At 40.1% G+C, this 22,973-nt stretch overlaps 1 protein-coding gene across 14 annotated transcripts in view; it reads right to left on the minus strand.

The window, feature by feature from the left end:
* Nucleotides 1–22,973, minus strand: part of DCAF1 (DDB1 and CUL4 associated factor 1) — a 466,661-nt gene that overhangs the window by 107,541 nt on the left and 336,147 nt on the right. For all 14 annotated transcript variants that reach the window (XM_029599562.1, XM_029599550.1, XM_029599554.1 and 11 more), the window contains one exon: nucleotides 12,641–12,725. In XM_029599562.1, the coding sequence (XP_029455422.1) occupies nucleotides 12,641–12,725 (85 nt within the window). The remainder of the gene's footprint in view (nucleotides 1–12,640; nucleotides 12,726–22,973) is intronic.

Genomic DNA, 22,973 nt, shown 5'->3' on the forward strand with positions numbered 1-22,973 from the left:
CTTGTCTCTCACCCTCTCCCCAGCCCACCAAAACCATAAATATATCGCAGCTCCTCCCCACTCTTTAACCTCCTTTTCATGCCTCAGTCTCTTATGCGCATCTTCATCTCATACTTTATAGCCACAGCTATATCTCCTATCCAACTGCTGAGACCTGCTGTCCCACCCATCCCCACTCTCCCGCCAAATCTAAGTATCCCATCCCTGAGACCCCATTCTTCGCATCCTGTATGGCATCCTCATACTCTTCTCCCCCTAACCAACAATTTGAGGTCCCTGCTCCCTCTCCCTCCCTACCCATTCCCCTCTTCCCTTTCAAAATTTTGGAGTCCTCATTCTTTTCTCCAACTGGCTCTCCCCTTGAAACTTGCCTCTCTTCCTCTCACCTTATCTCGGCAAGGTGATATAAAACAAGCTTTTTCCTGCAGCGCTGGCTCTTCTTCACTTCCTATTGCAGCTTGTGCAGTTCATACAGCTACTGTATGAAACATGCTTTGCTCTCTATGGAACCTTTTGTGGTTCAAATAGCATTGCTTTATGAACCACGAAGGTCATGACAGGAAGGAGCCAGCACTTCAGGGAGAGTTTTACAGCATTGGGCCAGGACAAAAATGGAGGAGGTGAAGGGGAGAAAGCAGGACAGGAGCAAAATGTCAAGCTCCATGTGGAGAGAAAGGGCACTGGCCCTTGTGCCTATAGCTATTGATGCTCTTGGTGACTGGAAGCCCCTCCCCTGTCCCCTCAAAAAAAAAAAATAAAAATTATATATCTTCCCCCACCTCCTGATACACTTACTATTTATACTGGTGATCTAGAAGTAAAGGCTGCAGCACTCCCTATGCATTTGGGATCAGCAATGTCATATCCAAAATGAAACTGGCCTCAAGTGACCCTTTGCCCCTGTCATGTGTCCAGAAACTGCTAGCTCCAGATACACAGAAGATGCAGCGGCTTTCATCACTAGGGTAAAGATAAGTGGATTGGAAGTAGATACATTTGTAACAAGGGGTAGGACTACTGGCCACTATTTTTAAACACAAAATCCTGCAGCATTGGAATACAGTACACTTAACATAAGAAGTGCCATGCTGGGTCAGATCAAGGACCCATCAATACCTGCATTCTGTCTCTGACAGTGGCCAATTCAGATATCTGGGAAGTATCCAACAGCTCCCAAAGTGTGGATCCATTTCTTATTGCCCATTTCCAGGGATAAGTCATGGCTTTATCCTGGAATAATAATTGTTTATGGATTTTTCTTCAAGGAACTTGTCAAAACCCCTTTTAAAGTTGTTTATACTAGATGCTTTGACAATGTCCTCCAGCAAAAGATTCTATAGCTTAATTGTACACTGAGTGAAAAAGTACATTCTCTAATTTATTTTAAATATGCTACACTTTAGTATAAGGTTTAGGGGCCACTCCATGAAACTATCTGAAAGAATAAATAATTTCCTATTTACCTATTCCATCATCTTGATTTGCCTCTATCATAGGCCCTCTCAGTCTTCTCCAAGTTGTAGAGCCCTACCTTGTTTAGCCTTTCTTCATAAAGGAGCCATTCTACTCACTGTTTCACTTTTGCTGCCCTTCTCTGTAGCTTTTCTAGTTCTGCTATATCATTTTTGAGATGGGACAACCAGAACAGAACACAATATTCAAGGTGCAGTTGCACCATAGATCTATACAGAAACATTTTGATATTCTCAATTTTGTTCTCCCATTCCTTTCCAAATAATTCCTAGTACTCTTATTTTCTTTTTTAACCACTGCTACACACTGAATTGAGGATTTCAGCATATTTTTAACTGTCTTGATTGAGAGAGGATACCTCTTGAAAGCTTATCACGCGTTAGGTATCACCTACTTGTTTGTTGACCCTTAATTAAGCATATTATTCACAATGACACCAAGATCCTTTTCCTGGGTGGTGATTCCTAATATGGAATCCAGTACTATGTATCTATAGTTAGGGTTATTTTTCACTATGTGCATCATTTTGCAGTTGTGCACATTAAATTTTATCTGCCATTTTGATATCCAGTTCTCATGTGTAATCTAAAACTTTAATCCTCACATTTAAAGCTTGAATAATCTGAACCCTTTATATCTGAATAATAAATTGAGCAATGAATTGTAATTGCTGTGTTAGTCCACTTGGATATGTAATATTAAGGGTCAAAGCAGCTGTAGGTAACATCTTTTTATTGAACTTAATACATCTGGGGGTAATTTTCAAAAGGGTTTACATGCATAAAAGTAGCATATATCATAACAATTTTTAAAAGCATTTAAATTGTATTTATGTGCATAAAACCCAGTTTTAAGCATATAAATCCTTTTGAAGATTATCCCTTCTGTGAATATCTTGAGAATTATCCTCTCCACCAGGTCGGTGAAGAAATAGTGTAATTAAACTGTTTAAATTCTGGGGATTCTGCTCAGAATGGAGGCTCTGGACAGAATAGAAATTAATATAAATAAATAAATTAGTACAGAGTTTAAATTAAGTATGCTGTAATCTGCTTAGGACAAGTTTTTTTTTGCATAAACAGAATATGAAAACTTTAAAGAAATAGAGTCATCTAGGTCTTAGGCTTCCTACATATGCCATTATAGCTCAGTGAAAGGGAGGGGTGGGATTGACAGATGTGATAAGACAGTAAAACTTTCATCTGACAATGGGTGAGAAAATCAATGCCTTTACGTCCTTTTGTTTCTTTCAAAGTATTTGATCATCTTAAATTTCAAATGTCTTTATGTACTCCCAACTTTTCCCTTAAGTACCCAGATTGTGAGGTCATTAAGGGCTTAATCTTCCTTTGAGAAGTGTTCACCTACAGAGCTGTTATAACATAAAACATTATAGAGCAAAACAGAATATCTATGAAGATCGATTCTTGTTCTTAATTTTTGGCTTGTTTCACTGATGTAGCATCCATCTTCACAATTTTTCTGCATTGATCATGTACTCAACATTCACAGAGAAGCATCAATGTGAACCTCTTATCCTGAATGTCTTTTCCATGTGGGTAGCTGTAGGATCCTATATGCCTGGCACAACCCGTACTGTAGTGTCTTGCAGGGTTGTATGTCATTTTCCTCTAACTGGGGTTTTTGTTTGGAGCTTATCCCAAAAAGTCCATTATACACACCCCAGCCATACAATACTACCACATTTCTTCTGACATTGTCTGCCAATCACAGTGCCCATCCTGTGGTTGATACATTGAACCTTCAGCCAGGACAGGCCTGGGACATCACTATCCCGATGTTGACCTTCCGCTACTCCTAGGCATGTACAGATTGCTGCATCTTGAAGGCCCTGGGGCGGGAAACTAGCAGCTGCACTCCCCGATGTCAGGCCTGCCAGGCCATTTAAACCCCAGCCAGACAAAAAGCAACAAGTCTTTCTGCATCTAGCTGGTGTTGTTGCTACTTCGAACTTGCCTTGCCTTTTTTTCTGTCCTTGCTCCAGTCCTAAAAAGCAACAAGGTAGGCAATCTAGAAAAGCCGTGAGCAAACGTAGGAAAGTAGATGCCAAAGAATGTCTTTTTCAATATCTTTAATGGCTGGAGATATATGAAAACAATAAAACCGCCCGACTCAGGCCGGGTTTCGCCACATCCTAGTGGCTGCCTCAGGGGCTATGAGACAAACATACATATATATAAATAATGAATAATTTGAAATAATAAATAATATATGTAAAAAATGTAAAAAAAACTGGCATAAAATCAACATAAAATACATCACTAAATAAATAAAAACAAATCAAAGACCTCACATAAAAAGTGAATGTAAAACAAGGAAGGAAAAAACAACATATCAATGAACCATGCAACTTAAATGTGGGAGCATATAGGCAACATCAATCTAAAAAAAGAGTAAAAAAAAATTTTTTTTTCAATTTTCTTTTTAATAAAAAAGTAAAACCGTATGTGGCAGACCTATGTATATTTTAAAAAGTGTGTGTCAGTCCTATGCATATTTTTTAAAAAAAAGCAAACGAACCATGTATAAAAATGAATCGAATTATACCTCGAAAGTAACTTTCCAAATTTGAAACAAATTTGAAATTATTTTATGGGTGATCAAACGTAATCCGCAGCACGGACATATCTGTTAAAAGATATAAAAAATAAATAAAACAAGTAAAAGGCAAAATGTGGATGTATAACCAATAATCCTTAAAGTGAATGTGTGATTGAAAATTGTAAAAAACACACCTTAAGAAAGAACAAGTAGCTCAAACTCTTGATGGCTCCATGCACTTGATGGTGCCTCATACTGAAAAAATGTTTTGGAAATAAATTATTGAACAAACTTATTAAAGTAGAAATTCATGTAATATGAAAAAAACTATTTGAAACAAGTTAGGTGTCTTAATTTGAACACTGCACAAATGCTGACATGTTAATCTTAAGTAAACAATCAAAAAAACAAAAAAACAAATTGGTCATGAGAAAAAAGAAAAGAAACAAGCATGGATAAAAACTTAGCTCGTCCGAAAGAACGAAAGAGAAAAATGAGAAAAGAATTAAATAAATACCAATGTGCATATGTATTAATGAAAGACAAAAATTAGTTATTACATGCCACACTCATCATATGTATTCAGTAATTTTGTAAGCGAACATATGTTGTGGGTGTTAAAAGACATTTAAAATTGTTGAGGCGCCAAGAATGTCAATTGCTGTAAACGGAAGTGTGACTGAAAAACCTTAAAAATAATGGGAACTTATAAACAAGAAAATAACTTAAAATGTAAAAAAGAATTTATAAAAAAATTCTTTATAACAAAAACATTACTGAAGCGCGAATGGACAACCTTACAGTGGCAGTGCAAAGCAGAAACATAGAAACGTAGTGAATACAGGCTAAAATTGTAACAGAATCATTTTTACCGTTAATGCCGCAGGTCAGTGTTTACCGTCTCCGCTCAAGACAATAAGTAAGCAAACCAAATCGCTGCAGTGGGTATTTGTGACAAATGTTGGCGCCCAAAAAAGTGTCAATGTAGATGATGGAGGTGTGGCTCAGCGCGTGTGACGTATGAAATCAAATGTGAAAAAACTTTATTGAAAACAGACAGATAGTGAAGTGTGAAGCAAATGATAAAAAGACCATACTGATGAATATTGGTGTGACAACAAAAGGGGGATTGGTGGATATTAAACAAAAAAAAAAGGTGATATAAAATTTGTAAGGAAATTTAAGAAATATGGGATTGTGTGATGAAAAACACTCAAGTAAACTGCTACGGCTTAAATCAATGAAAAAAACAGTGTAATGGGTTTGGTGGATGTGATGCGTAATGGGTGTACCTCGCAAGAAAAAATATGCAGCAGGGAATGTGCACTAAAATAATTAATTATATAAATGATGTGGAACTAAAAAAAAAATGTTAATCCAGATGGAAGCGGTGTGGCTAAGCGCATGTGACGTATGAAACTGAATATAAACTAAAATTGAGAAGTGGAGCAAATGAAATCAAAATACCATACTTAAAATAAAGGGGATGTGACTGAAGAATGAAAATGTGTGTGAATGACAGTGAAGGCTGGTAGAAAGGGGGTGGAAATTGATTAAACAACAAAAGCTGAAATTAAGCTTGTATAATTGATACCGACAATGTAAGGACAAATTAATAAAGAGACAAAAAATGTAAAACTGTTGGAATATATGATGGAGAAACGCTCAAATGAATCACTGCAGCGTGAATCCATGAATAAAAATTGGTATAATGGGTGTTCTGCAAAAGATAATATTATTCAGCAGTAAATGCAGCTCTAACACTAAACTTTCAAAAGGGAAACTTTGATAAAATGAGGAAAATAGAAAAAAACTGAAAGGTGCAGCTGCAAAGGTTAAAAGTGTTCATCAGGCTTGGTCATGGTTTAAAAATACAATCCTAGAGGTGCAGTCCATATGTATTCCACGCATTAAGAAAGGTGGAAGGAAGGCAAAACGGTTACCAACATGGTTAAAAGGTGAGGTGAAAGAGGCTATTTTAGCCAAAAAAATATCCTTCAAAAATTGGAAGAAGGATCCATCTGAAGAAAATAGAATAAAACATAAGCATTGTCAAGTTAAGTGTAAAACATTCATAAGACAGGGGAAGAGAGAATTTGAAATGAAGCTGGCCATAGAGGCAAAAACTCAAAATAAAAACTTTTTAAAATATATCCAAAGCAAGAAACCTGTGAGGGAGTCGGTTGGACCATTAGATGACGAGGGGTTAAAGGGGCTCTTAGGGAAGATAAGGCCATTGCAGAAAAACTAAATGAATTCTTTGCTTCCGTGTTTACTAATGAGGATGTTGGGGAGATACCAGTTCCAGAGATGGTTTTCAGGGGTGATGAGTCAGACGAACTGAACAAAATCACTGTGAACCTGGAAGATGTAGTAGGCCAGATTGACAAACTAAAGAGTAGCAAATCACCTAGATTGGATGGTATGCATCCTAGTGTACTGAAGGAACTCAAAAATGATCTAAATCATCCATTGTACTTGAAGACTGGAGGGTGTCCAATGTAACCCCAATATTTAAAGAAGACTCCAGGGGCGATCCGGGTAACTATAGACCAGTGAGCCTGACTTCAGTGCCGGGAAAAATAGTGGGAACTATTCTCAAGATCAAAATCGTAGAGCATATAGAAAGACATGATTTAATGGAACACAGTCAACACGGATTTACCCAAGGGAAGTCTTGCCTCACAAATCTGCTTCACTTTTTTGAAGGGGTTAATAAACATGTGGATAAAGGTGAACCGGTAGATGTAGTGTATTTGGATTTTCAGAAGGCGTTTGACAAAGTCCCTCTTGAGAGGCTTCTACGAAAACTAAAAAGTCATGGGATAGGAGGCGATGTCCTTTCGTGGATTACAAACTGGTTAAAAGACAGGAAGAGTAGGATTAAAAGGTCAATTTTCTCAGTGGAAAAGGGTAAACAGTGGAGTGCCTCAGGGATCTGTACTTGGACCAGTTCTTTTCAATATATATGTAAATGATCTGGAAAGGAATACGACGAGTAAGGTTAGCAAATTTGGGTATGATACAAAATTATTCAGAGTAGTTAAATCACAAGCAGACTGTGATACATTACAGGAGGACCTTGCAAGACTGGAAGATTGGGCATCCAAATGGCAGATGAAATTTAATGTGGACAAGTGCAAGGTGTTGCATATAGGGAAAAATAACCCTTGCTGTAGTTACACGATGTTAGGTTCTATATTAGGAGCTATCACCCAGGAAAAAGATCTAGGCATCATAGTAGATAATACTTTAAAATCATCGGCTCAGTGTACTGCAGCAGTCAAAACAGCAAACAGAATGTTAGGAATTATTAGGAAGGGAATGGTTAATAAAACAGAAAATGTCATAATGCCTCTATATCGCTCCATGGTGAGACCACACCTTGAATACTGTGTACAATTCTGGTCACCACACCTCAAAAAATATATAGTTGCAATGGAGAAGGTACAGAGAAGGGCAACCAAAATGATAAAGGGGATGGAACAGCTCCCCTATGAGGAAAGGCTGAAGAGGTTAGGGCTATTCAGCTTGGAGAAGAGACAGCTGAGGGGGGATATGATAGAGGTCTTTAAGATCATGAGAGGTCTTGAATGAGTAGATGTGACTCGGTTATTTACACTTTCGAATAATAGAAGGACTAGGGGGCATTCCATGAAGTTAGCAAGTAGCACATTTAAGACTAATCAGAGAAAATTCTTTTTCACTCAATGCACAATAAAGCTCTGGAATTTGTTGCCAGATGATGTGGTTAATGCAGTTGGTGTAGCTGGGTTCAAAAAAGGTTTGGATAAGTTCTTGGAGGAGAAGTCCATTAATGGCTATTAATCAAGTTTACTTATGGAATAGCCACTGCTATTAATTGCATCAGTAGCATGGGATCTTCTTAGTGTTTGGATAATTGCTAGGTTCTTGTGGCCTGGTTTGGCCTCTGTTGGAAACAGGATGCTGGGCTTGATGGACACTTGGTCTGACCCAGCATGGCAATTTATGTTCTTATGTTCTAATAAAACAAAAAAATTAATTAATAAAACCAAAATTATATAAAACCAAAAAATAAAAAAACATATGAGATCAAAAAATAGTGAAATAAAAATTCTAAAATATGTAAAAAGTAACGGATAAAAGGAATTGTTTAAATAGATTGTTGATAAAATATACATAGGTCAAAAAATAAAATGTTTGAAAAAGGTTGCTGTAAATAAAATTATAAAAAAATCATTGTAAAAGAGATCATAAAAAAACAGAATAGTCAATATCGTTGTTTAGACCAAACAGAATTAAAGTATTTAAATTATATATATCACAAATGCACTGAGTACCTGGAAGGTAGCTTTACTAGAAATTAAAACAATCCTCACAGACAACCAATTGGCTATAAATACCAATAAAACTGAACTTATCATAATTTCACCTCCAAAAAATACAATACTGATCAACTCTGATATTTCTCAAAACAACTCCACTATTTCACAACAAGTACGCAGCCTTGGTATCATCATTGACAGCAATCTCACGTTTAAAAAATTCATCGCGGATACGGTAAAAAATGGTTTCTTTAAGCTATTCACGCTTAAACGTATTAAATCTCTATTATACCAATATGATTTCCGCACAGTTTTACAAGCAACTATTTTATCAAAGATTGATTACTGCAATGCTCTGTTACTGGGTCTACCCAAAGCCACCATTCAACCTTTGCAAATGCTGCAAAATGCAGCTGCCCGCATTATCACCGACACAAGCCGCCATGATCACATCACTCCAGCTCTTCAGTCTTTGCACTGGCTACCCGTGGCTTACAGGATAATTTATAAATCTATGTCGCTGATACACAAAGCCATTCAAAACAGAGAAATGCTCTGGTTCACAGATCAACTACAATTCAAAACGTCTTCCCGCCCAACGAGATTCCAGAATTTAGCCAAACTAAATATCCCAGCACCCAATCTGACTAAACTCTCTAGTACTAAAGAACGATCTTTCATCATTGCTGGATCAACAATATGGAACACCATACCCTCTGAATTACGCCAGGAACTCTGTCACAAAAAATTTAAACAAAACCTTAAAACCTGGCTATTTAAAAAAACCTACTATCAATGATCTGAATCCTCAACTACTCTTCCTAACTGCCACAATCTCTCATATATTGCTTATATTCTATTAATACAAAGTTATATACTGTATTGTTTTTGTTTAGTTACCTTGTTATATTGTAAAGCGCAATGCTGAATTACTGTTTGAATGTAAACCGAGGTGATGTTATTTACGTACCCCGGTATAGAAAAATCTATAAATAAATAAATAAATAAATAAATAAATATATTTCTGTTCTAACTGAAGAAGTAAAGTATTGAAGTCACCTCCTCTCCAACTGAGTACTGGTTGTTGAATCACGCAGAATTTGTAATCTTTAAATTTATGCTTATTGGCAATGGAGTGCTCTACTAACAGTTTGGAAGGTATTGAGCGATTGATGTTGCTTTTATGCTCTATAATTCTTTTATTGAATTCTCGGATAGTTTTACCGATATACATCATGTTACATGGACAAATGGCAGCATATATAACACCTTTACTTTTACATGTAGTACATTCTTCAGTCACATCCCCTTTATTTTAAGTATGGTATTTTGATTTCATTTGCTCCACTTCTCAATTTTAGTTTATATTCAGTTTCATATGTCACATGCGCTTAGCCACACCGCTTCCATCTGGATTGACACTTTTTTTAGTTCCATATCATTTATATAATTAATTCTTTTAGTGCACATTCCCTGCTGCATCATTTTTTCTTGCGAGGTACACCCATTACGCATCACATCCACCAAACCCATTACACTGTTTTTTTCATGGATTTAAGCCATAGCAGTTTAGTTGAGTGTTTTTTTCATCACACAATCCCATATTTCTTAAATTTCCTTACAAACTTTATATCACCTTTTTTTTGTTTAATTAATATCCACCAATTCCCCTTTTGTTGTCACACCAATATTCATCAGTATGGTCTTTTTATCATTTGCTTCACACTTCACTATCTGTCTGTTTTCAATAAAGTTTTTTCGCATTTAGTTTCATACGTCACACGTGCTGAGCCACACCTCCATCATCTACATTGACACTTTTTTGGGCGCCAACATTTGTCACAAATACCCACTGCAGCGATTTGGTTTTCTTACTTATTGTCTTGAGCGGAGACAGTAAACGCTGACCCGCGGCATTAATGGTAAAAATTATTCTGTTACAATTTTAGCCTGTATTCACTACGTTTCTATGTTTCTACTTTGCACTGCCACTGTAAGCTTGTCCGTTCACGCTTCAGTAATGCTTTTGTTATAAAAACATTTTTTATATATATTTTTACATTTAAGTTATTTTCTTGTTTATAAGTTCCCATTATTTTTAAGGTTTTTCAGTCACACCTCCGTTTACAGCAATTGACATTCTTGGCGCCTCAACAATTTTAAATGTCTTTTAACGCTCAACAACATATGTTCGCTTACAAAATTACTGATTACATATGATGAGTGTGGCATGTAATAACTAATTTTTGTGTTTCATTAATACATATGCACATTGGTATTCATTTATTTCTTTTCTCATTTTTCTCTTTCGTTCTTTCGGACGAGCTAAGTTTTTATCCATGCTTGTTTCTTTTCTTTTTTCTCATGACCAATTTGTTTGTTTTTTTGATTGTTTACTTAAGATTAACATGTCAGCATTTGTGCAGTGTTCAAATTAAGACACCTAACTTGTTTCGAATAGTTTTTTTCATATTACATGATTTTCTACTTTAATAAGTTTGTTCAATAATTTATTTCCAAAACATTTTTTCCAGTGTGAGGCATCAAGTGCATGGAGCCATCAAGAGTTTATGAGCTACTTGTTCTTTCTTAAGGTGTGTTTTTTACAATTTTCAATCACACATTCACTTTAAGGATTATTGGTTATGCATCCACATTTTGCCTTTTACTTGTTTTATTTATTTTTTATATCTTTTAAAAGATATGTCCGTGCTGCGGATTACGTTTGATCACCCATAAAATAATTTCAAATTTGTTTCAAATTTGGAAAGTTACTTTCGAGGTATAATTCGATTCATTTTTATACGTGGTTCGTTTGCTTTGTTTAAAAATATACATAGGTCTGACACACACTTTTTTAAAATATACATAGGTCTGCCACATACGGTTTTACTTTTTTATTAAAAAAAAATTAAAAGAGAAACATTTTTTTTTCTCTTTTTTAGATTGATGTTGCCTATATGCTCCCACATTTAAGTTGCATGGTTCATTGATATGTTGTTTTGTTCCTTCCTTGTTTTACATTCACTTTTTATGTGAGGTCTTTGATTTGTTTTTATTTATTTATTGATGTATTTTATATGTTGTTGATTTTGCCATTTTTTTTTTACATTTTTATATATATTATGTATTTATGATTTCAAATTATTCATTATTTATATATGTATGTTTGTCTTATAGCCCCTGAGGCAGTCACTAGGAAGTGGCGAAACTCGTCCTGAGTCGGGCGGTTTTATTGTTTTCATACATCTCCAGCCATTAAAGATATTGAAAAAGACATTCTTTGGCATCTACTTTCCTACGTTTGCTCTTGCTCCAGTCCTGCCTTGCCTCCCTGACTCTACCCAGCCTCTATGTCATGTCCACCTCTTCTTACTTGCCTTGTCTCCTCGTCCTCCTCTGACTGATCTCTTGTTGCCTAACCTTTGCCTGGATTCTGAAGCTGCCCGATCTCCACTGGCCTTGACCCTGTGCCCGGATATTGTGTCTGCCTGATTGCTGCCTGCCCTGACCTGTGGACTGTTCTCCTGCTGTGGATATTCATCTAAGTCCTGCTGGCCTCAGAACCCAAAGGTTCAACCTGCGGGGAATGGAGTTTGTTTAGCTGAAGGTTTCTCTGTCCCAGCCCCTATTGTATCTGCCTGCAGCTGTTGGCATAGACCCAGCCCGTCCCCACATACTGGGCGATACCAACCACACTACAGCCCAAGAACTCACACTCTGTGACCAACCCAAAGGACAGGAATAAACACCTCAAAACTTCAAACAAAAGTGCTATCATCCCATGAAATGGAGTAACCACCTTGCAGTTAGAGCGGCAAGCTGCGAACCAGGGAAGGCCGGATTCAAAACCCCATTGCCAATCCTTGTGATCACCCTTGACTGCCTCAAGTACAAACATAGGGCCTGATTTACTAAGCACTTTTCCCATAGACACAAAATGGGAGAAAAGCCTTAGTAAATCAGGCCCTTATATTGTAAATCTTTTCAGGCTAGGGAAATACCTACAGTACCTGAATGTAATCTGTTCTGAAGTGGCATGAAAGGTGGAATATAAATTTAAAAGTTTTTAAAAAATCTCTGAAAAATTCATCTTTACTCAAAAGATCTAGAGAAAACCTATTATATGGAAAGGAGAAACATAGAAAAACTTTAGGAAAGTCAAAAGACCTACAACTACTATTACTGGAGGATGACGTATTGAAATATTCCCTGCTCTTCCAGTTTTAGCCTTCCAGCAATCATCTAATCTGAAAACAAAAATTTATGAGTAATAAGCTCTTTCTAAAAGTACTTACATGTGCAATATCTTCCTTGGTGCCAATCACTCGGTCCTGGGAGTGTTTGCTGAACTCCACATAGTGATCATCTGTGAAGGAATGTCTGCAGAACCAAGGAACAAAAGTAGCCTGCAATCAGTTTTCTGGGCAAACTACTCATCGCTTTTTTTTTCTTTTTTAATGATTTATAATGCTTACAAAGTAAATGATGGCAGAAAATGGCAATTCTGCGCAAATTCTGTGCTCCACAGTAGCGCAGAATTCCCCCAGGACTATAGAGCCTCCTTTCGGTTTAATGAGGCTCACTACCTGGGCATGGAAAACTTGGAGCTATTTAAACGTCTATCATATCTCCTCTCTCACCCCTTTCCTCTATCTCAATGAAGACCACTGACTATTTTAGTAGCCACTGCCTAGACAGATTCCAACCTGTTTATATCCTTTTAAAGGTGCAGTCTCCAGAATTGTACACAGTACTCCAGGAACCTATACAGGGACAATATCACCTCCCTTTTCCTGCTGACTGTTCCTCCTCCTAGGCACCCAAGCATCTTTCTGGCTTTCCCCAACTTATCCACGTATTTGGCCATCTTAAAAATCAGACGATAACCCCAGATCCTGCTCTTCCTTCGTAATTAGAATTCCACCCCCTATACTGTACCTTTCCCTTAGTTATTTGTATCCTAAATGCATAACACTATTTTATCATTAAATCTCAGCTGCCAGAACCTAGATCATTCCTCAAGCTTCCCTAGATGCAGTCTCATTTTCCACAAGTTAGCATGAGACAACCATCAAAGCAGAGAGTCTCTGAGGTGTCCTGTGACACAAATGTGCTCCTTCAGTCCCCAAGTGGCTTAGTTCTACTGTGAATTTTAGATTTTTATCATACGGAGATGTACCATGCAGATAACGAACTGCTGACATATGGCCAAATATCCAGCAGATGCCTACTGACTTTGAAAGACTCCCTCCTTGGATTTGTGATCCTGTTGGCAAGCAGCTAGGTTTTTGCCTGGGTCATATCTAGTAGAGCCCTGATGAAATCCAATTGAAGTGACTGACAATTTGGAGTTTGGATAATATTTAACAAACCTTATTAATTCCAGAACCTGGATGGTGTTGCACACAGATTTGTTCATCCCTTCTGGAGAGATCTTTTTGACAGTCAATCACCAAGTAGTTGTCAGGTACAAGGGAGTGAGCCCTTAGGAGCGCTCTCAGATTAGCGCAACTAAGCCAGGGCAAACTGAGGCTTGGCTCAGACAGGCAGTAGCTGACTCGCCATAGGCAGACCCTAGGCATGGGTAGAGGCCAGGGCAAGCAAAGATCAAGTAGAGACATGGAGCAGGTAAAGGCCAGGGCTGGCAGAGATCAAGCAGAGTCAAGGAGCAGTCCAAGTTAGCAATGAAAAACAATCTGAGGAAAGGCTGACAGAGGCAAGGCATGGCGAAGCAGGGCAAGAAAACAAGGCAGTGTGGGGCAGAAGCAAGGCTGGACAAAGCAGGAACAGTAGCACCAACTGAGAACACTGCACAATTTGTTGCTGAGGTGCTGGCTGATTGCAGAGGGCTTCCTTTTATATCTGGTCAGGACATGATGCCATCAGCCAGTGCCACAGGAAGCCCTGACTATAGGACCTATAAAAAGGCCTCAGGAGTGCAGAAAGTTCTAGAAAGGGCCTTTGGATGCAGCATGGTGTGGGACACTGAGCCAAAGGTGCTTGAAGGTAAGGGGTGTTACAGTAGTGAAAAACACAAACTTCTAGTGTGCATAGAAATGCTGCAACCACCACCAGACATTTTGTAAACACTTATGCTGCCAATGCTAGCTGAAAGTTAAGATGCCTATTAGGACAAAACACCAATAGGGACTTGTAAAGAGAGTTATCTCAGGAGACAGAACAGGAGTCCTAATCATTAGAGCATGTCAAAGCAGAAGACAAAAAAAAAAAAAAAGACTGTTGAATAATCATTATAGTTACACCGTTGATTATTAGGATTGGCCTTGGCTCACTTAAAAAGGGTTGCTGGGAAATGGGTTTTTCCCAGCAACCAGGTGGCCACCTAGCCGCATGCTATTGAATCACTTGCATGTCAAGCTTGAAGCCAAGTTTCCCTGCTTCCAAACTTCTAGTCATGAGTTTGTATCCACTCCTGCTTCAGGCGTCTTGTTACTCATTTCTCTACAAGCTCCTAACTCCAGGCCTTACTTGCTAGGGTACCACCTGTTCCTGCAAACTGCTCCTCATTTCCAGCTATCCACAGAACTATGAAAAGGTTATTCAGTATCTGACTTTACCTAAGCGCCCATGCTCTGGACTCATATGCCAGTGCATGGGTCACATATCACCCCCATAAGTACCTAGAGGGCAGTAACCTGACAATTTTACTGAGAATCTTATTCTGCTATGCCTACTACTTCCCCTCCTTACCACACACCACACACATACAAAAACACACCACAGCAATGATAGACTATTTGTCTTGATTAGTTTGTAAGCTCCAAGGAATCATGACCAAGTGACTGCAATTAGGGAAGCTAACAAATTAGCAGCATAGTAATAACAGGTGATTTCAATTACCCCAATATTGACTGGGTGAATGCTACATCAGGACATTCTAGAGAAAGCAGAGTTGCTTACCTGTAACAGGTGTTCTCCTAGGTCAAGCAGGATGGTAGACCTCACACATGGGTGAATCCCTAGCTACAGCTGCTTCCCAAAACAAAAGGGGATCAACAAGCACCAACCAGGTGCTAATGGGTACAACCATCACAGTCCAGTTGGTAACAGAGGGGAAGACAGCCTGAACTCAAACAGGCCCTAGGCAGGGAGAGTTAGGTTCTATACCTCAAAGAGATTCCAAAGGACAAACGGCCAAACCTACTGTTACATCGGCTATCCCTATGCAGACAGTGGTGAGATGAGAATATGCGAAGAGAACTCCACATCACAGCCCTGCAGATCTTCTCCACTGAAACTGTTCGCAAGTGGGCCACTGATGTAGCCATGGCTTTGACAGAATGAGCCTTGACATGACCCCCAAGATGCAGCCCTGCCTAGGCATAACAGGAGATGCAGTCTGCTAGCCAACTGGATAGTGTCTGTTTGGCAATGGCAACTCCCAACATTTTCCTGTCAAAAGAAATAGAAAGTTGGATTGACTCTGTATGGGTTTCTATCCGCTCCAGACAGAAGGCTACGGCTCTCTTGCAATCCAAACTGTGCAGTGCTTGTTCGTCCTGGTGCAAATGGGGCCTGGGAAAAAATATTGGCAGGACAATTGACTGCTTAAGATGGAAATCCTTCACCACCTTAGGCAGGAACTCAGGCTGCCTACGCAAGTCCATCCTATCAAGATAAAACTTAGAATAAGGCGGATAAGTCACTAAGGCCTGGAGCTCGCTGACCCTGCACGCTGAAGTTACCGCCATCAAAAATATGCCCTTCCAGGTCAGGTACTTCAGGTCACAGGAGCGCAGCGGCTCAAAGGGAGTTTTCATCAGCTGAGCTAGCACCATGCTGAGGTCCCAAGACATAGCAAGAGGCCTTAGGGGAGGCTTCAACTGAAATAGGCCCCGCATAAATTGTATAACTATAGGCTGTACAGAGATGGGCGTACCATCTACACCTTGGTGGTGTGCATCAATTGCACTTAGATGAACTCTAACGGAGTTGGTTTTCAAGCCAGACTCAGATAGGTGTAGAAGGTAATCAAGCAGTTTTTGTGTGGGGCAGAAGAATAGATCTAGGGCCTTCTACTCACACCACATGGAAAACCTCCTCCACTTCAGCCCGTAGGACTTTCTAGAAGCCACTAAGACCAGAGACACATCTTCTGAAAGATCAAATGGCTGCAGAATCGGCAGGCTGTGAGCAACAGGGCCTGGAGGTTGGGATGCCGCAGCTTGCCCTGATCTTGCATGATGAAATCTGGGGAAGTCCCCAGACTGATCGGTCTCTGGAAGGACAACTCCCGAAGGGTTGGAAACCAGATCTGTTTTGGCCAATGAGGCTATGAGGCTATGAGGATCATATTCCCTAGGTCCTCTCGAAGTTTCAGGAGAGTCTTCGTCACCAGAGGAATCGGAGGATACATGTACAGAAGACCCTTGCCCCAAATGGCAAGCAAAGTCGTCCAGAGGCTGGCTCGCCATCTGACCTGTACAGGGAGCAGAACTGAGTCACCTTCCTGTTGCATGGGGATCCGAGCAAGTCCACATCTGGGTTTCCCTAGAGGTGGAAGGTTCGCTACCCCCTGGTCCAGAGACCACTCGTGAGGTCTGAAGGCCCGACTGTCTGTCCGCTACCACGTTCTCCATTCCAGCCAGATACATAGCCCCGATTACCATCCCTTGGGACAGGGCCCAGGACCAGATCTGGACCGCCTCCTGACACAGGAGGTACAATCCTGTGCCTCCCTGCTTGTTGACATACCATATTGTTACTTGGTTGTCTGTTGGACAGCTAATATCTGAAAGTTCACAGAGTGTACCTGATTGCCTGAAGCTTGAGGAAGTTTGACACCACGCTTCCTGCCTGGACCATAGGCCCTCGGCACGGAGCCCTTCTACTTGAGCTTCCCACCCCAAGGTAGATGCATCTGTGGTTATGACAATGTGTGTGTGTGTGTGTGTGTGTGGGGGGGGGGGGGGGGTTGGAAAGATGTTCCCCGTTCCAAATTCAAGAGAACCCACCACCAGGACAAAGTCCCGGAGAGATTCTGATGCGGGCCTCTGGGTGGCCTGGTGCCACTGCAACTTCAGAGTCCATCAGGCTCTGCGCATGTATAAGCATGCCAAGGGAGTAACATGGACAGCTGCGGCCATGTAGCCCAACAGCCTCAACATATGCCGAGCTGACACCTGCCAGCTCTGTTGAATCACCATTGCTATGGATGCCAAAGTGACCACCCTTGATCGTGGCAGGAAGGCTTTTGCTTGAGCTGTGTCTAGCAGGGCTCCTATGAAATTCAATTGAGGTGGGGTGGGGTGGGACTTCGGGTAGTCTATGACGAACCCCAGTGATTCCAACACCTGGATGGTTAAGCTCAAGTACAGATATGCCCCTGCCTGAAAGGCACTCTTGACCAGCCAGTCATCCAAGTAAGGGAAAACGAACTCCCAGCGAGTGACGTCTGTGCCAAGCAAAATGGTAGAAACTATCATAAAGAACAAAGTTTCTGAACATATAGATAAGAATAGTTTAATGGGACAAAGCCAACATGGATTTAGCAAAGGGAAGTTTTTCCTCACAAATTTGCTACTTTTGAAGGCATAAACAATCATGTGGATAAAGGTGAGCCAGTTAATATAGTGTGTCTGGATTTCCAGAAAGCAATTGACAAAGTCCCTAATGAGAGACTTCTTAGGAAATTAAAAAGTTATAGGATAGGGGGCAGTATCCTATTGTGGATTGCCAACTGGTTAAAAGATTGGGAAAATTTACCATTTAGCTCTGCTCTGTTTTCAATGGAAAAAGGTGAATAGTGGAGTGCCCCAGGGATCTGATCTGTGACCACTGCTTTATAATATATTTATAAACGACCTGAAAATGGGAACAAGTGAGATGTTCAAGTTTGCAGATGACACAAAATTATTCAAAGTTGTTAAATCACAGGAGGATTGTGACAAATTGCAAGAGGACATTGCAAAACTGGGCATGCAAATGGCAAATGAAGTTTAAAGTGGACAAGTGTAAAGTGATGCACTTAGGGAAGAGTAACCCAAATTATACATCCATAATGCAAGGTTACACAATATGAGTCACTACTAGGAAAAGGATCTAGGTGTCATCATTGAAAATACATTCAAATGTTCTGCTCACTGTGCAGTAGGAACCAAGAAAGCAAATAGGGATTATTAGGAAAGGAATGGAGAATAAAACAGAGAAAGCAGAGTTACTTACCTGTAACAGGTGTTCTCTGAGGACAGCAGGATGTTAGTCCTCACACATGGGTGACATCATCATATGGAGGCCCGAAATGGAAAACTGTAAAAGATTGTAGAATTTTGTCTAGGAACACTGAGCATGCCCAGCATGCCCCATACCACACGTCCATGCAGGATCTCTCTACAGAATTATAATTAAAATAAAAAACAGGAGAAACCCAACTCCACAGGGTGGTGACTGGGTTTTGTGAGGACTAACATCCTGCTGTCCTCAGAGAACACCTTTTACAGGTAAGCAACTCTTTCTCTGAGGACAAGCAGGATGGTAGTCCTTACATATGGGTGAATCCCTAGCTACAAGCTGCTCCCCCAACCAAAAAGGGGACCAACAGTCAACTAACCAGGTGCCAGCAGGCAAAACAACGGTGCTGTTGGTAATAGAGGGTGGCAACAGCCTGAATCCAAAAAAGCCCTAGGCAGGAGAGTTGGGATCTACACCTCAAACTGGTTTCGAAGGACAAACTGGCCCAACCTACTTCATATGTCAGCCATACCTATCCAGACAATAATGAGATGTTAATGTGTGGAGAGAACTCCAAGTCACAGCCTTGAAGATCTCATCCACGGGGACTGCTCGCAGGAGGGTCCCCAAAGCTGCCATGGTTCTGACAGAATAAGCCTTGAAATGACCCCCAAGATGCAGTCCTGCTTAGGTATACTAGAAGGAGATGCAATCTGCTAGCCAATTGGATAGTGTCAGTTAGGCATTGACAATGCCCAAACTATTCTTGTCAAAAGAAATAAAAAGTTGGGTGGACAATCTATGGGCTTCTGTCCACTCCAGATAGAAGGCAAAGGCTCGCTTGCAGTCCAAACTGTGTAGTGCTCGTTTGCCTTGATGCGAATGGGCCTGGGAAAGAATATTGGCAGGACTACTGACTGGTTAAGATGGAAATCAGTCATCACCTTAGGCAGTAACTTACAATGCGTACCCAATACCACCCTATCATAATAAAACTTAGTATAAGGCGGATAAGTCACTAAGGCCTGGAGCTTGCTGGCCCTGCGCGCTGAAGTGACCGCCACCAAAAATGTGACCTTCCATGGCAGGTACTTCAGGTCACAAGTGCACAGCAGCTTAAAAGGAGCTTTCATCATCTGAGCTAACATCATATTGAGATCCAAAGACACAGCGGGAGGCTTCAAATGAAGCAGGTCCTGCATGAATTGTACAACTATAGACTATACAGAGATGGGCATACCTTCTACACCTTGGTGGTATGCACCAACTGCATGGAGATGAACTCTAATGGAGTTGGTCTTGAAGTGGCCTCTGAAAGGTGTAGGAGATAGTCAAGTAGTTTTAGTGTGGGGCAGGAGAATGGATCTAGGGCCTTCTGCTCACACCACATGAAAAACCTCCTCCATTCTAGCCCATAGGACTTTCTATTGGAAGGCTTTCTAGAAGCCACCTGGACCAGAGACACATCCTCTGAAAGATCAAGCAGCTGCAAGATTAACCTCTCAACATCCAGGCTGTGAGCGACAGGGCCTGGAGGTTGGGATGCCGCAGCCTACCTTGATCTTGCATGATGAGATCTGGAGAAGTCCCCAGACTGATCGGTTTCCGGATGGACAGCTCCCGTAGAAGTGGAAATCAGACCTGTCTCAGTCAGCGAGGGGCTATGAGGATCATAGTCCCCCTGACCCTGTGAAGCTTCACAGAACTGTAGCTTTTATTTGGTAATAAACATCTTAATAAACAGGCTTACACTATTTGTAAGGCCCAGTTATGCCTCTTTAGGAAATAATAGAAAAATAAAATAGAGTAACAGTCAGTAACTTGTACAAAACCTTTGTTTTGTGTTGCTCAGATAGATTTGCTAAACACAGTATTACTTTCAGCACACTGATGGCGTATCCATATATGAAGAGATTTATCAGAGAAACTCTTGGTGGGAGAGCTTCAGTTAAATTCTTAAGTGGTAAGCATGCCTGCACTGAAAGATTCACAAGATACATCATATTTGAAGAGGAAAGCAAAATTTATTTTTTCTTAAAATAATAGCTTTGAAATAAAGCATGAACACAAAAAGGAGAAAAAGCCCCAATAGTGTATGAAGTGATCCAGAACTGGTCCCTGCTAGGGATTGCAACTTTCCCTTGCTCATGTGGTGCTTATTAATCCATGACTTGGCTGAACTGGGAAAACTGAATAGTTGCAGGAGGAAACTTCACGAAAAAAAAAAAAAAGTAACGCTCCCAGAAAAAGGAAATCTATTTCAGCTGTGAAATGCATTCACATATTACTTCAGATGGATTTTCTCTAGTTGCTGTTGGTTTGCAGTTTCTCAAGAGTACACGGATTAATGATTTTTTTGTCTAAAATGAAGCAGTTTAGAAGGCCTATGAGGTGGAGTGTGTGATGAGGAGCTCCAGGAAGAGCCATTTTTATACATAGGTAGTCTTCAGTATGTAAGTATTCTCCATGAAGGTGGGTAGGGGGATGAGGAAAGCCCCATGAGAGGATGCTAGCTGGTGGGCCTTATAAAAAGGAAAGGCTGCTTGCACAGTATTTAACAAAAGTCAAATCATATTAAACTTTAGATATTGGAATAGCACTTGATTTGACTGCTTAATGTTGTCTAAAGTGTTTGTCATGTGTACAACAAACTGTCCTTGATCAATGTATTGCACAAAGACACTGGGACAAACTAAGAACAATTGCTTTCGTGTGCTCGGTCTCTTTTCACATTGAATACCTCAGCTTGTTTAAATCTTTGTATGAGAGGGTGTATATATACATGCACACAATACCATTACAGACTGAAGGGTTGCAGTGCCAAATGATTGCTCTCAATAGATACAAAGTTCATTCCCACACAATACTAATATTGAAAGGCTGAAGACATTCTTTTCCTTGGGAGATAAACGTGTTTTTATTCCAAGGGTTAACACTTTTCCTCTTATGAATCCCTGAATGACCCAGAATACAACGCTTTTGGATCCTTCTCATAACCCTTCTTACCTCTTCGCATCTTCTCATTTCCAAAGAGTTACCTAATTTGATTCATTGATACTACAAGTACAGACCAACAGTAAGTTCACATTTGTCATTACTATTTCTGGAGGAAACTATTATTTAATACAATCTAGATAGAGCTTTCAGACTGTTTGCTTCTTTTTAAAGTTTCTACAATCATTTATCGTCCTTTCTAAAAATAAATACCATTTGTTATAAAGCACAGAATAAAAGAGAGTCAGGTCAAGTCACTGGGATCAAATGTGTGGTCTGGCAGATTTGTCCTCTGCAGACATTGAGTGTCCGTTTTCCTAACCGGCACACGGCCACATCTCCTGGGCGCCCAATGACATGGACAAGCTAGGGATGCACAATTTATCCCTAGCGCATCCTTTTTAGCGTGGCAGCTCATTTGTCTATTACATCAAGTGCCCAGGAGAGGCGACTGGACACACATTTTTGTGCACACTTTATTGCATCAGCCTGAGTGCATTTATTAAGGTTAAACTGGGCTGTGCAACTGTGTATTTTAAACCCCAGTGATTAATTCCCATTTAAGCTCAATGTGGAGCCAAAAGGAGCAGCACTTTGCTAGGTTTAAAGATAGTATAAATTAAACACAGCCATAACATGAGAATTACAACCTTATATTTAGAGGAAATCATTGATTAAGAGCCTAGTGGTCTGTGCAGAAGTTAAAACCAAAGCTGTGCATAACAAATGGAAACTGAGCATTTAAGCACAGAGGGCACCGCTGGCAAGTAAGACTAGAGCTAGTCCTAAGAGCTATGGTGTTAACAGCTAGGGCTCAAAGAAAAATGTTATGTAATAGAATTTTACAAAGGTAACTGGTGTGAATTATGTTTGGGAAAACTGGTAATTTTGAAGTTCCTAAAAAGCAGCCTAGAGTTGTGCAATAAAAAAAAGTTTTAAATTCTAAGTGGTGAGTCAGTGAAACGTATTGGGGCTGAAGGGGAACAAGGAAGGTGTGACCCCAACTCCAGGTCCAGGATAAAGCCTCACATGTGGCTAGCTGATAGGCCCCTGGCCTGTTAGATACTGAAGTACACTATAGGCTAGCGATGGCAAACTCCAGTCCTCAAGTGCCACAAACAGGCCAGGTTTTCAGGATATTCACAATCAATATGCATGAGAAAGATGTGCATGCACTGCCTCCCATTGTACGCAAATCTATTTAATGCATATTCACTGTAGATCTCCTGAAAACCTGGCCTGTCTGTGGCACTTGAGGACTGGAGTTTGCCCTCACTGCTATAGGCCAACATTAGCTTTTATGCTCCATGCTCCCTCAGTACACACCACCTGTCTAGGGGTATAAGGCAGGAATAAAGCATGCTAATTTGAGAGGTGTTCTAACCTCTTAAAGCTGTAGGAACCATAGAACGTCAATCCTCCCAACCAGAATACACAGACTTG

This window comes from Rhinatrema bivittatum, chromosome 4 (assembly GCF_901001135.1).
Source record: "Rhinatrema bivittatum chromosome 4, aRhiBiv1.1, whole genome shotgun sequence".
Classification (NCBI taxonomy): domain Eukaryota; kingdom Metazoa; phylum Chordata; class Amphibia; order Gymnophiona; family Rhinatrematidae; genus Rhinatrema; species Rhinatrema bivittatum.